The sequence below is a fragment of the Rhododendron vialii genome, chromosome 11a, assembly GCF_030253575.1.
Source record: "Rhododendron vialii isolate Sample 1 chromosome 11a, ASM3025357v1".
In the NCBI taxonomy this organism is placed as follows: Eukaryota; Viridiplantae; Streptophyta; class Magnoliopsida; order Ericales; family Ericaceae; genus Rhododendron; species Rhododendron vialii.
The window spans coordinates 28,872,592-28,887,853 of NC_080567.1; the positions used below are offsets into that span (position 1 = coordinate 28,872,592).

Below are 15,262 nucleotides of genomic sequence, written 5' to 3' on the forward strand. Positions count from 1 at the left end.
TTTTAAAGATGGCCCAAACTCCTTCTGTAAGCCATGGTAAGAGCCCAAGTAGTATCAAAGCCCATAGAGCTGGCAGAGAAGGGGGCAGGAAAGAGACAATATGGAAATGGGACAGGGAGCCCATGTGGTTCAAAGAAAGGACTACGTCAAATTTCAAAATCCAACTGGAGCATCTACATTTATGGATGTCATTTTTCTATTTCCGTTGCTATTTGTTTGATAATAAAATAACGTCATTTTGCCAAAAAAAAAAAAATGACAAGAGTCTTAGCACCCATATTTTTCCATTTTTTTGGGGAAAATTTGATTTTGCCTATATTTTCAACAAACTTTCATTTTTTTTTTTTTTTGCAATGATCTAACATAAATGATCCGAGCTGTTGATTTTTTCGAAATATATTTTTAAAGATTCCCATAAGAAATCAGCTCGATTGGATATTGGGGGTGAGGGAGTTCAAGTACTATTATGGTTTTTGTGTCCAACGACTCCCACTTCTCCTCCTCTCAAATGGCATTTTGTCAAAAAAATTGCTATATATAGCATTTTTGCCAATATTGAGAGGAAGTTGAGTTTGTGGGTGTGACACCCATTTTGCTATCACAATTCTAGTGCCATTTTTTGGGTAATGGCAAGAGATCTTGCCACCATACCCAAGCGGTGTGGATGCTCTTATCAGTGAGTTCATGTGTTTATTATGAATGGACTCTCCAACTGTCATAAAATAATGCAAGTCAGGTGGGAGTATTAATGCAAAGAGGACTTGAGAATTGTTTCAAGAAACCAAGTGTTAAAAGTCATTGTCCTGGTAGTTATGGATCTCTTTTCCTCTCACATGGGTTGTTCCTGTAAAGCACCCTTTAATAGACAACATTTAATGGTGCATAAAGTCCATCCAATATTGATCTTTTTGGTTGAATCTTAGGAGTATTTCATAGAATGAATTCCATTAATGGATTGCAAATGCAAGTACAACCCTTGTGATTAGAGCATTGCATTCATCAGTTAACAAACACATATTCCATATTTATTAGCTACATTTTATTTTATTTTTGCCAAAACCGATAACAAATGTAATTCATTAACCACAAAACAAAGGAGAAACTCCATCCCTCAACAAGGGAGCAAGAGACCTAACAGGAGGGGATTCAGTCCAATGACTATACCCAACTCCCACACACACCACCGCTCCAAACAAACAGAGCAAAGCCGAGAACATCCAGGCAACACCCACACAAGGGTGAGAAAAGCCCCACAGATGGGAAGATATTCCACAGAAGGGATTAACAGAGAAAACCTCTCATACGCAAAAGCTTCGCGCCCACAGCCGCAAATCTGAACCGTACCATCAGAGAGACGAGTTACCGACGAACGGCAAATAAGAGGGAGGAGGTCCGGCAATAGAGGAACCAGGGATGCTTGATAAGTGCGTAAATGTGCCTATTTACACCCCTTAATTTACCCTTGTTATGTCCATTTATTATTTTATTTAGAGTTTGAAATTCGTTTTCCTTGTTTCAGTTTCCACGCACTACAACAAAAATGGTCTATCGCGACGAAAACTGGCGACGAAATCCAAAATTCGTCGCCAAATGGTACTTTTTGGCGAGGAAATCAGATTTCGTCATTAAATGGGACTTTTTTCGCCAGAAAATTGAATTTCGTCGCCAAACGATACCTATTGGCAACGAAAAAAAAAATTTCCTCGTCAAATGGGGCATTTTTGCGAGGAAATTAATTTTTCGTCGGCAATTAGTACAATTTGACAAGGAAATTAATTTTTCGTCGCTGATTGGTACAATTTGACGACGAAATTAATTTTTCATCGCCAATTCTTAAAAAAATTTAAAAAATTTAGAAAAAAAATAAATTTATTTAAAAGAATAATTCTATTTTCTGTGTATATTACATATATTTCACACATTGGTTAATTTGAAAATTCTCAAAAAATGTCTATATATATTTGATTTTGCATAACTATCAACAATGTGTTGGTTGGCCGAGTGGTTGGAATCATTGTTCAAGGACCCGTGGGTCTCGAGTACGAGTCCGTGCAACAGCAAAGTGGAAATTTTTTTTGAGTTTGGGTGTTTTTGGCTTTCGTCAGCGAAATGTACATTTGACGACGAAAAAATTCGTCGTCGAAGGGGTTTGCGTGAAACAAAAGACGATGAAATGGGGTGACGAAATTTTTCGTCGCCCAAAGCTTTAGCGATGAATTTGGCTTCTTTGGCGACGAATTTTTTTCGTCGTCATAGTCCTTTGTTGTTGTAGTGACGGAACCATTGGATAACAATTAGAGCTAAATTGAGAATTTTAACGGCACCAATCGAATTAATTAAAAAAAGAGACCAAGTTTACATTAAATAATTGAAGAAGAGAAGCACTGTATAAAATTCCTAAGCTACTGGAATTGGACCCACTTAATTACCTACGGTGGAGGACTCTCGGCTGGTATAAATAAAAAGAGCAGCAAGGTTTTAGTTAAAAAGTATCTTTTACTTTTTGACATAAGAGAAAAACGGAAGGGGGGCTGCCATTGGATTATCGAATTCTCCCACGCAGAAACAGAAGAACGGGGGTTGCCGTCAAGCTTTTTCTTTTCCACGCGGACCACGCACGAATAGAGAGCACGACAGTTCAACGACGCCACGGTGCTCACGGCTGAAACAGTGAAGGATTCAAGCTTTGCGGTTTAATCTTTTACTGTTATTTCAATAGAGTTTATTTGTTTCACGATTATTTATTCTAACTCTATGCGTGGCTAAATCCCTTGATTAGGGTACTGAGGAGCTCTCTCCAAGTAGCGTAGTTGTTAGATTTCTAGGATTTTATATTCAACTTGATTGTATGACTTGATCTATTCATAACTTTTTATGAAGTTTAATATTTTTCTGATATTCGAATGTGTTTGTATCCATGGTTTCAAGCACAGTCATGTAATGATTTTGAATGTGTCGAGATAGGTTTTGAGATAGATTATACGACGTGAGACGGATCGTGCCGTGGTTAAATCCAATGAGACGATCCGTGCTGTGTTGAGATAACCTATACAGAGTGCGAATCTTGATTATCTTTTTGGGAATTATCGATAGGAGTTGCTACCCTACGGTGATCTGGTTGAATGTTGAATGTGAACCCTAGGTTTCGAAACAATTGCGTTACAAGAGGACACTGAATCGGAAACCCTAGTCCATTCTCTAATCAGTTTACAACTCCTTTAATCTGCTTTCTAATTTAGTTTTAGTTTAATCAAATAAACTCAAATCCAAACATTTTCCTTTGCAGAATTAAATTAGAAATCAATTGAACGTATTGCAACTTAGCTTTTTACTCTCCGTGGACGATCTCGGACTTAACTGCTATTTTTCGGAATAATTGTTAATTTCCTGTTTTATAAATTATATTTTTGGTGCGAAAACGACAGACCAATGCTTCTGATCGGTGGTCAACGGACAGAAGCCGGACAAATCCGAACAAAACACAAACAAAATGGAAAAAGAACAACCCTCACACACCCATCAAATCTCCCACTTCGGTAGCTCAAACCTGACCAAGGTGCACCAACGCGGTCTGAAGGAAGAGGTCCGGCGGCATAGGGGGAACCGAGCAGCAAGAGTGTGAGATGAAGGAGAGGGCGGAGAGAGATGACGGAAGGTGGAGCACAACCGTTCAGAGAGAGAAGACCCCAAAAGGGGAAAGGGGGAACCGAGCAGCAAGAGTGTGAGATGAAGGAGAGGGCGGAGAGAGATGACAGAAGGTGGAGCACAACCGTTCAGAAAGAGAAGACCCCAAAAGGGGAAAGGCCCCCCCCCATTTTTGGGTGTAAGCCCGGGGGGAGGGGAAGGAGGGAGCAAAGATTGGGGAGGCTAGGGTCGGGAAGTTTCTAGAGAGAGAAACTCTTATATTTATTAGCTACATTTAACAGCCACGTTTTTTTTGGGACTAAGGAAGGGGAATGGGTGCTTATGGAAATCGAATCCTACCCATGTACATGGAAGTATAAGAGAGGTATCAACTACACTGCACTCCACTTGCCATTTAACAGCCACTTTGAATGGTGAGAAGTTGTGAGATAAAAAAAAGGGGGACTTTTTCTCACTCAATTTCACTATAAGGTGAGAATGATAAGAGCCATTTTTTTTTTTTTTGTGTGTTTTTCTCAATTTCTCGCTAATATACTGAATCTAAATGAGTGATTTGACTAGAAATCATTACCCTTTCTTTTCTTTTCTTATAAAATCCCTCCGTCCAATAGCTCTGTTAGAGAAAAACTTACTCCAACTGGTAGAGTCTAAGCCATTGCTTATAAAACGGATATTAATAACTTTTGACATGTAAGTCAAACTTTTGAATTGTGGGATATCCTTGTACAATTTTTTAAATTAGTTATAAGAAGTTTCAAGGTGATAATCTTAATTTTGGTTGAAATTTTGTTAAATATGGGGATTGTGAAAAAGGTGGATAAATTTTAGATGGAAAGTGGCCAATGATTGAGCTTTGGAGGAAAATTGAGTTATTCGAAAATACAACCCACTTGAAGATAAATAATGTAATTTCACATCTTTAATGCATTGCTTAGTGCAACTCTCTCTCTCTCTCTCTCTCTCTCTCTCTCTCTCTCTCTCTCTCTCCATCCATATGGGTACAACTTCAAGCAACTGATCTAATATAAAAGTCTGATAAGTGGGCCGGGATATAACTGGGAGAAATAATCCACTTTGGATCAGCTTTTTCCAAGTTTTGATGAGAGCTAGTGGGCCTTGCAATTGCTTTTGGGAATAGGAATCCCCTTTCACTAAAAGTTTGTATTGAGTTAATAAAACAAAACCCAGTTCTAAAAGCTCTGTTATTAGTTGCTCACTTAAGGTTCAATTGACATTCATAAGATCTGGAATAAGCTAATTCAATGCACCCTAAATATTTTACTAACTGACTAGCCCCACGAGCTTACAAGTACCTCAATTTGGACCATCCCCTTTGGATAGAGAACACTAACTAACCACCATGTGCAATTGATTGTCTCTACTTTAGAATTTTGGAACCTCAAAACGATAAAAATATATGTACAAAGCGAAAAAGTTTAAGAGAGAGAGAGAGAGAGAGAGTGCCATTATCACGATGATGGATAACTTACCCATTGGATGATTTTCTTTACTTACAGGAAGCGGATCCTTTTCCGTAATTGTCCCGTCAGTTACTGAAACTATCTCACAAGCGTGGTTACCATAGGAACATTGTGAGAAAATTGTCGGACCGTTCGAGACAGGGCCTTACTTTTTCATACCTCACCATTACTAGGGCGCTTGCACTAATTTCCTAAGGTTTTCAATGATCATAACTAGTTTTGTGTTGAGACGATTCACAAAGAACTTTGGCAGCCACCCTGCAGGATCCAACTGAAATGTAATGGAAAATGGAAAAAAAATCAGCTTCTCCATCGGGGAGAGAGAGAGAGAGAGAGAGAGAGAGAGAGAGAGAGAGAGAGAGAGAGAGAGAGAGAGAGAGACTGAATTTGGTTCCACTAATTGGTCAGCATCAATATAATTTACCTGAACAACATAGGTCACCATGCAGGAGTCATCTTCAAGCTTTTCAACAACCCATCCTGACTGAAGCAACAGTCCTCTTATTGCATTATTTTGCTTTGGGTGTAATCCAGCTGCTATTTCTTTAGGCAGTGAAGCAACTGCTACCACCTGAATACATTTTTTTTTTTAAATCTAATTAAAATCAAGAAAAAAACAATATATTTTACATGACTATTATTCTGGTACGTGTAATCCCTCGACTAATGCAGATACCGGACCTAGGTCATAGGAAAATTTCATGGCGGGAACAGAATTTAAGAAAACGGAATTTTAACCATGTAATGCTGTGAAGGTGAGGAATGGAACATTTAACTTTCCGGAAAACTAAGAAAATAAAAATACCAAGTCTACGTAAACAGAATTAAACACATGAATGATGTACCAAGTGAGCAGTGGAATATGCAACTTTTCATAAAACTAAGAAAATATCAGGTCTCTGCAAATAGAATTAGGTGCCGTTCTGCTTTCTTTTTAAACCTTCTTTTTCAAAAAGAATGTAATTTTAAGCTCAAATATAATAAAAATGAAAAATAATTTTTAAATTTTTTTTGCACCGTTTAAAAGATCACAATGAAATCTATCAAACAAGATCCATATTAGTAGGAAAATTATTTGCGTAAACACATGATTTTTAAGCTTCAAATTACCTTCATTTTCTACAAGTTCATTTTTTTAGAAATCGGAACGGGCAACCATGGAGTGCTGCGAAAAGTATGATAGTGGGGTTCTATTGCGTTCATGGACTCGTGTTAGAAAAAAGTGGTTCTATCTGTTCTTGTTAGCCTTTTCTTCAAGTTTAAACTACTTACCAAAGTTCCATCGTCCATGGTTTCACGTCGCTCGTAGACAATGAATTCTCTGTTATGAAAGAGAGGCTTGGAATTCTCCCCGAACCTTAGCCGGATGATGCTAAGGTTGTCTTGCAGATCTTTTATGTACGTAGCTTCCACCAAATCTGGGTCCCATTGCTGTTCCCAGAATACCAGACCACAAAAAAGCTAATCATAACATGTCTATAGATGCAGATGAAGACAAGCAATTAGCTGTCCTTTTAGTAGATTATTGTTGTTAACTTCCATCCCAGATGAATATTTGCCTTGATTTTCCCAGTTGCAGGTAAAAAAAAGAAATGAAAATTTGTGACGGGCAATGCCAGAACCTTTTCTCCGTGTTGGTAGTGCTTTTGTTTTCTCCATTTCCAGTTTTTTTTTCTGTTGTTTTTCGTGTTTTCGGAAGCAGAAAGAAGTAAAAAGTTAAAAAGAAAAACCATCGCTCACATCCTTCTTAATTTTGTTTAAAATGGTTTCCGAAGCTCTGAAAACATCTTTCTGGTAGTCATTAACGAGTGAGTTGGTTTTAGAAAAATTTCTTGATAACGGTAATCCGAAAAAGTTCTCCAAACAAGTATTCTTTGTTCCCAACAATAACAAACAAATAAATAAACAAAACAGGCACATGTTTGCATTCACTTTTTAGCTCACCATATAATGATGCCTAATATAAATAACAGTAAAAACTCGAAGCGCTCACCTTTGCAGCATCAATAGCGTTGGCGACAGTAATAAATTGTTCAGGAGACACTGATCTTAAAACCCATCGGCTACGGAAGGTGTGAAGTGATCTAGACCGGCGCTTCGATATCTCCACTCCATTTTCAAGAGTGAGAACCTTCCACCCATCGCTGCAATTCCCGACCCTATTCGAGTCCGAAGCAGACAATAGCTCCTGAATGCAGCTCTCACTTGCAAAGAACACGTACCTCCTCAGCGAGTCCTCACTAATAGACCTTCAAAACAGCAGAGAACATAGAGAAGTACAGAGCAAACAGTATAAGTTTAGACCTTAAAAAAATGAAAACCTAATATTATGAACAGGTTAGACCTTCAAAATAGAAAGGAGAGGTAACAACTAAAAACCCAATTCACAAAATATTTCAGACCACAAATGAAAACTAGAAGAAAAAAAGAAGTTGCAAGAGTAGAATACCAATGGAAGGAACAGTGTACTAATTGGAAAGAGAGGTACTAATATCATACCAGGATCTAGTGCAAGGTGCTGGACTACTGCTCATCTCAGCTTTTCCAACTGCTTCCAAGACTCAAGTCCTCTTTTAATGTAGAAAAAAGGAATCTACAATAGATACATATAAGCAAGAGAGAGAGAGAGAGAGAGAGAGAGAGAGAGAGAGAGTTTTGGAGGGAAGATGGGTGAGTGTGGAATAATATGAAGTGGGCCGAGGCGATTGATGCACATGGAATGCCAGAACCTCCTCCATGATTAAAACTGCACGTCCATATCTCCCCATCTCTCTCTCTCATAAAAAAGCCAGCAACACACCATGTGCATCATCTTCCCCACCCTTATGGCTTGGAGCTCTTTTACAAGGAAAGAATCTATCTTTTTCATCTAAAAAAAGGCGGGGAAATCACGAGAGAAAAAAAGACACAGAACCAAAAGCCAGACTAATTGGGTTCGAAACTCACTCATGCTTCAACTAAACAGCACTTAAACCCCAAAAATGGTCCCCTCTCACGTGCCAATCAGAAGCTAAACGAATCTACCAAACAACAAGATGGACACACCTTGTCCCCCAATCTATCGGTTTGGCTGGTCATTGGGAAGTATAACTAGTTGTACTTTGCTCGCCATTCATCCATATTCTCTGTTCTTGATATTGAAAAACACAAGTATATTGCTTTAAGGGTAATAGTTTAATGCATGTTTTGGACTATTCTATTGATTCTTGTCCAAATGCAGGGCATGGAGGGGTAAAGGACACAAGGCAACATCAAATTTCTCAAAACCAAGCAGTAAGAAAACAAAAACAAGAAGGGCACCGTAATGGAAGGATAAGATCTTAAAGTTATTCGTCCGACGGTAAAGGTGGACAGTAAAAAAAACTGAGAAATAGTCTATTTACTGCCTTATTTTTTTTATCGTCTATTTACTGCCTTATTACAAGATGAGATGAAAATAGGGGAAGGTTCAAAAGGACTTAAGATTGTGATTGTTCCTGATTCAAGAAGCCTTTTGCTCTGAGGCTTTCTACTGTGTCCCGGACAGCATCTTCAAGTGGTGTAAACACTAGTCCCAAATCAATCAATTTCTTTGCAGCATCTTTGCATGCAATCAAACCTGGTTGTGTTTCCCCTGTAAACCTGTAATCGGTTGAATTTTAGGGTCTGTAAACTATGAAACAGTGAAACATCAATTAAACAAAGAGGAAACATACTTATTTAGCTCAAATTAGATTACAAAGAAATGAGAACATGAATCAAGAAAATTTGAAAACGATGAGCAACAGTGATGACTGTTACACCATTTATTTTGGGTTCTTATCTTCGCCTTTTCTTTTTGTCCATTTACCTCTCTCCCCAGGTTCTAGTACACAAAGCAAGACATTGTCCACTTCTCTCGAAACATGAGCTACCAAACGTCACGTTTTGTCAAAGTATAATTAGCAATCTGATTATAGACAATTAGAATCATTAGTACAAAAGCTACCATTTGGTATAAGGACTGGATTAGAGGGTCATTGTATGTCCAAAAAGGAAAGTAATCGTCTAGAGTTCCAACCTCAGTACAATTTGCAACTTCTATCCAACCCACTCCCATCTCTAATTGGGGCTTGGATAGAGTGTGACAGAAGGTTCAGCCCACAATGTTTCAGTCACTGGATGTTGTGCCAAAAAATATTCCAACATTGCTTAATCCCTTGATTAGAAAGGAAATTGGACACCGGATAAGTGAGCCCCCAAGGTAAGTTCCCAACCCAGTCCAAACTTAGCCAAGAGAAATTCATTTACTGATTACCTGTTTATGCTAAGGTTCATCAGCAAATTCCAAGTCCCTATTAAAGCATTCAGTTTTGAGTGACAGTAAGAACACTTGATCAAGGGACATCATTCTTTTTCCAAATGAGAAGCAACATATATGAGAAGTTCCATCATTCCAAATAAAGAAAACTGATACTGCTTTACGCTTAATTGACCGAACCTGATATCACTAAGTCAATATACCGTATACAAAGGAAACTAAGCAGCAAATGTTCAACACATATAAGATGCTCATGAAACACATAAATGCTTCTCAACAAACTTTGTATTAGCATTTTCCATACATATAAGATGCTTCAAGTCACATGAGAGCATGTGAAACGTGAACCTCCATAAAAGCCAAAATGGGAGCAGATTCGAAAAGAAATGGAGAGGAATGCCACAAACAATTAAAGAAGATGACCAAATGCACTGAGAAGGAATCTCCTTTCTCCTGTTATTGCATGGCACACAATGGGTTCCTGGGCCCTAGATTAAGACAAGAAGGTGGTTGACAAGAATGGACGTGTACCAGTACTAACAGGAGTTCCTTAGAAGCTAAAATCAAAATGGGCCAGGTGCCAACAGAAGTTGGAAAATTGCACCTCAGGCAACCCTTTTGTGGTGCAGAACCAAACTTAGTAACCATTATGAAGGGGATGAAGAGGTAACAAGATAGCATGATCACTACCACACTAAGTGGGGTCATCTAATATCTATTCATGGTTTGGGTCAGACCCAAACCATCATCTCTAAGGATAACAAGCATCTGTTACTTATTCCATATCTTTCCAACTTCCACTCTATTGTGATCACTATCCACTTTCAGTTTCAAAAGGTTGAATTCCCTGGTAGAAGAACCATTAAGGCTTGTCTTGCAAATCTGCTTTCTGTGGTTAGCGTGCCTTCCAATAACTACAACGAAACTTACATGTTTGATGTGTCATTTTCATTTATAGGAAACGCAACATCTATTGCGTACTTGTCAATGGTTAAGATACATGAATTAAGACTTGGTTTCCTAGCACGTTTTCCTTCGAGATGTTAAAGAGAACTTGAGACAGTGTCTTTCTGCAACAAAAATACGAGAGAGGTGCACATGAAACGGAAATGCGATATCAATGTTTAGGCAATAAATGTGCTCCAAACGACTATATATTTAAAGTTAACTGAAAGAGAACCTGTGAACAGGAAATGCAGGAAAGAGTTTGGAGACGCATTCAGCGAAATCACCAAACTGATATATGCCATTGGTGCAAAGGTATCTACCAGAAGCACTAGGGCTCTCAAAAAGCAATACTTGTGCCTTTGCCACATCTTTCACATGCACAGCACCCAACCAATGATATTCCTGTGTATCAGTTGATCCCTGGAGCAGCTGTTGCAGGACAGCACAACTTGCATTCAAACCAGGTTGCAAGAGAGGGCCAAGACACGTGGCCGGATTGATTGCCACCACGTCCAATGAGTGCTTCTCTGCAAATTCCCAGGCGGCTTTCTCCGCCAGTGTCTTTGACACAGGGTACCATTTCTGTCAGGTCCAAAAAAAAACTCATTGAGCAAATAATGCCTCAGTCAAGTAGGACTGTTGAATAACAATCTTATTGTCAAAAGTCGTATATGTAGATCATTCGGGAAGTCCAAAGTAATGACAAATTTATGTGTCCGGTGATAGTCCCTCAAGTTAATGGAGCAGTAAGTTAGAAATGTGCAGGAGTTGGATCTGATGGGAAGAGAGAATAACTAGGTGGTGACTAAAAACGAAGCTCGGTATTTTTTAACACAACCAAAATTGAAAAATACCGTTCCCAACATAGTTATTACATGGTAATATTACACGAGAAATCTACAGTATATAAATGCATATTTCCGCACATCGCCAAATTTTAGCCACCCTACAGACTCTGTCAACTTGCGTAGAGCACCAACTTATGGATGTAGGTAAAACCGAAAGTCATAACAAAGCACTAAAGAATTAGAGAACTATACCCTACTACTATCATAAAGACATTTTGGTCACATCATTCATTGTCCATTCTAAAAAACATATCTCAACAAGAACATATTTACAACAGCAAGCAAACAGATCCCTGGTTCTTCAATTTGAGCTTGACAACCTATTTATAGTATAAAGTCGGTTACAGATACTTGAGAAAGATCTTAAAATTAAGTTGTGGGGAAACACATAAATTACATCTCTAATATTTCGCAGCTCCACATACCCAAATGCTACATATACTAGTCCTAACTGCTTTAGGGGACCCTGCCGAGCGGATGCCGAGCAGCCAATTCGGCCGTTCATCTCGGAATCAACGGCCTGGATCGAAATATCTTTTTCCTTTTCCTCTTCTTTTTTTTTAAATCCGTCCGGTACCTTTGCATCTGGACCGTTCAAAACACTTTTGGACAGCCGAGATGCGCTCGGCACCCCTGCCAAGCACCCCTACTTGGCAGGGTCTCCTGGTCCTGCTTTAGGGCTTTCAGAATTGGGTTCTCTTTAGAACTGCTTGATATCTAAAAGCAACTCAAAAATACTTTTAAAAATGTAATCCATAGCTATCCAATCCACACACTACAAATCGCGTAGTACTACTGATAGGTGTTTGGACAGAAATCCGAACACAGATGTGCCCGAACCTTCCGACGTAGGAGTGAGAAATGAGCAGAGCAGATGGTTGATCAAGCTATGCCTGAGCTTAGCTTGATTAGGAGACAAGCTGATTTCAAACGACCTTTAATCAAGCTGAACACGAAATAATCTCGAATAGCTTGAAATTTTTATACATCTCAAGCCGAACGAGCTGAGTAGCAGCTTGTTTCGAGCTTAGTTTGAAACCTTAATGACCTTCAAAAAAATGTCTGAAACTTGGTTTGTTCATGTAACAAATCGTTCTTGAACAAGTTTTTAATGAGTGAACACGGGCTCGAACTCGAGTAGCTTGGTTAGTTTAAGAGCCCCAGTCCAATGTACGTGAATCCCTACGATACAAGTGGAATTAACGTACATGGTTCTCAAATCTCAACTGCTTCCTCTGCCCTTGCTTAACGTGTTTAACTTTTTCTCCCTTCCACAGCTCCAAATCACTTTTCTTAATTAATTATCATGGGATCAGTACAGGTCTCATTTTCAGCGATTTTTTACAGCACACGCGAGTGCACAATGCACATAATACAGAGAGGTGCTATTCACACAGACAAAGGGGGCATAGATCGTGCACAGATCTTGATGTGGGGCCTACTATGGGTCCCACACAAATAATCGTTCATTAAATTTGAAACATTTTTTCAAGGGTCCCTACAAAAAATCAGATCAATCCGATACCTATAAATACTTGATCTAATCATCTAATTCTTCATTCAACTTTGAACTGAATGAAAACTTATATGATTAGATCGAGTACTTATAGATATCGAATCAAAATGATTTTTCACGGAAGCCTTTGAAAAAATGTTTTAAATCTAATGAACGGCTAATCCGATACCCACATTGGGATCTGTGCACAATCTGTGCACGTTTTGTCTGTGTCAACAGACTTACGCCATAATACATGCATCCATACCTACTTTATGTATAATATATGTGCAATGAATGAACATATATACATTTTGATAACTCAGATATCTAGGTCAGCTTAAACGCATCTTGCCTAATCCTGTGACCAATTCCACCGGCCATATAGTCAATACATGATGAGTTGGGATTATAGTCACACCCGCGCTCTCAATTTCTGCTCCGCTCCTGGTCTCATTCTTCGCCCGGCACTCACACTCTCAATTTTCTTTCACGTAAATTAAAGTAGTTTTGGGTTTTTTTCGAGGACTTTTCATGCTTGTGCTCGTGCATTACGTGAATTATGTGAGGTGACATAATAAGTCAAAATGACTTATTTTTTGTCCTTATTCAAATTTTTTCCGTATCACTTGGCTTATTCTTATTTTTTTAGGATTATTGCATCTTCATGACGAGAGGAATCTAAAAAGTATAAAATTTTAATCGAAATCTAATATTTTTTGAATAAAGACGAAAAAAATAGCTTATTGGCTTATTTTTGTTTTTATGTGAGTTTGTTTGGCTTATTTTTAGCGAGAAAGCCAATGCCTTTTTTGTCCGAACAAGCCCTTAGGTTGGGAAAGCAAGTGAAGAGTAAGACCTGGCGAGATTCGCAGTAATCGAGGTCGGTCCACGACGACTCGTCGAACACTTTCCCCACCGGCCACTTAGGGTTCGGCACCATAGCGGAGATCGACGACGTGATCACAACGCGCCTGACGCCGGCCGCCTCAGCCGCTGCGAGGACGTTGAGCGTGCCCTGCACGGCGGGGAGCAGCAGCTCCGCCTGAGGATCCTTCGGGTCCTCGAGCGTGCAGGGAGACGCCACGTGGAAGACGCCGCCGCCGGCGCATCCCTTCACCGCCCTCGCCACCGCGGCGGCGTCGAGGACGTCGGCCTCGTGCACAGCCAGGCTGGCGGCGGCGGCGGCGGCGCCGGGGAGACGGCGGAGGTGCGACGCGTCGGAGCCGGGGTAGACGCAGGCGTGGACGGTAGTGTAACCGTGGTCGAGGAGGGTTCGGACCAGCCACGTGCCGATGAAGCCGTTGGCGCCGGTCACGCACACCGGTGGCTTACTGTCGGATGTCTTTTCCGCCATCTTTTTTTATCGCCGTCTATTACTGGTTAGTAGTAGTTAACTGAGCTTGAACCCAAAACCTCGGTTATAAGCTTCGACCCCGATCACGTGCCGCTGTCGTTCTAGTTGTTTCAGCTTTTATCTATTCGTAGCAATTGGTGTCAACTGTCTAGGAAAGCAGTAGCGTTCTCATCAAAGAATTGAGCATTTTTCGGACGGATAATATTTTGAGATAAGAAAGAAAGGAAATTAAGGAGTTGATAGGATAAAGTAAGAGAAAAGGGGATAAAACTTGATTTGTTTGATAATTGATATGACCGGATAAGACGGATAAGGTTTTCAGATAACGAAGAAATGAAGTCCTTTTTGTTATTCGTTAAACTTAATTTACTCTAACGAAGAAGGAAAGTTAAAGATGTTGATATGATAAAAAGAGAGAGTTATTATGTGAAAAGGGATAAGACTTGGTTTGTTTGGTAGTTGATACGAAAGGATAAGATAGATGGATAATGAAGTAATGTATCAAACTACTTGGATGTTCTTGTTCGATATAATTCTGGTAGTGTTCATTTTTGCTTTATTGTCTATTTAAATTTAACAATCACATATATATCTTCAAAATTGTAAATTATTAATAAATATTTTTCCTTTGTAGTTTCTATATTGACACTATAATATAATAAATCATTGACGTATTATCAACATTAAGGTTCTTTATGTAATTTTTTTTGATAGGCAAGTTTATTTATGTATTAATAATTATTCTTTATTTCAAATAATCTGTTTTTATTAGTTTGAAAATTATTTTAAAAAAATTGTTTTATATGGTGACAATTTTTAGATTTTTACAAATTGAAAATGTGATGTAGCAAGTTTTAATTATTCAATATTGATAATGCCACAGTGGACATCTATATTGCTAACATTAGCAACCCTTTAAATGAATAATCAAAAGGTGATATGGCAACTTTTGATTATCCAATTTTGATTAGTCCACTGTGGATGCTCTAAGTCCATTAACACTTCAGATTAATAGTAGTGAATATTGATTAAATTACAAAATTAGTACATCAGCCAGCCCATAACACATTTGGGCTAGTGTGAGGCCTTGATGAAATAATCAGTCCCCAGGCCCCTCTCTCTCTCTCTGCAGTTTTACTACAACTTTACAAATGAAGCTAATTTTTGTAACAAGGCTGACAATTGGGGTGGTGAGTATGGTGATCACTG

At 38.9% G+C, this 15,262-nt stretch overlaps 2 protein-coding genes across 2 annotated transcripts; both read right to left on the minus strand.

Annotated features, from left to right (window-relative positions):
- Positions 1-5,111: 5,111 nt before the first annotated feature.
- LOC131306331 (uncharacterized) lies at positions 5,112-8,279 on the minus strand. Its single transcript, XM_058332501.1, is given in 6 exon segments — positions 5,112-5,301; positions 5,303-5,397; positions 5,551-5,697; positions 6,399-6,557; positions 7,120-7,375; positions 7,626-8,279. Coding segments are annotated over 6 exon segments (714 nt in total). The 5' UTR covers positions 7,661-8,279; the 3' UTR covers positions 5,112-5,279.
- A 149-nt stretch (positions 8,280-8,428) lies between these two features.
- On the minus strand, positions 8,429-14,187 carry LOC131306330 (cinnamoyl-CoA reductase 1). Its single transcript, XM_058332500.1, has 3 exons — positions 13,556-14,187; positions 10,586-10,935; positions 8,429-8,747 (listed from the first exon to the last, which is right to left on the minus strand). The coding sequence occupies exons 1-3, from the start codon at positions 14,051-14,053 to the stop codon at positions 8,585-8,587; spliced, it is 1,011 nt and encodes a 336-aa protein (XP_058188483.1). The 5' UTR covers positions 14,054-14,187; the 3' UTR covers positions 8,429-8,584.
- Between the last annotated feature and the right edge of the window lie 1,075 nt (positions 14,188-15,262).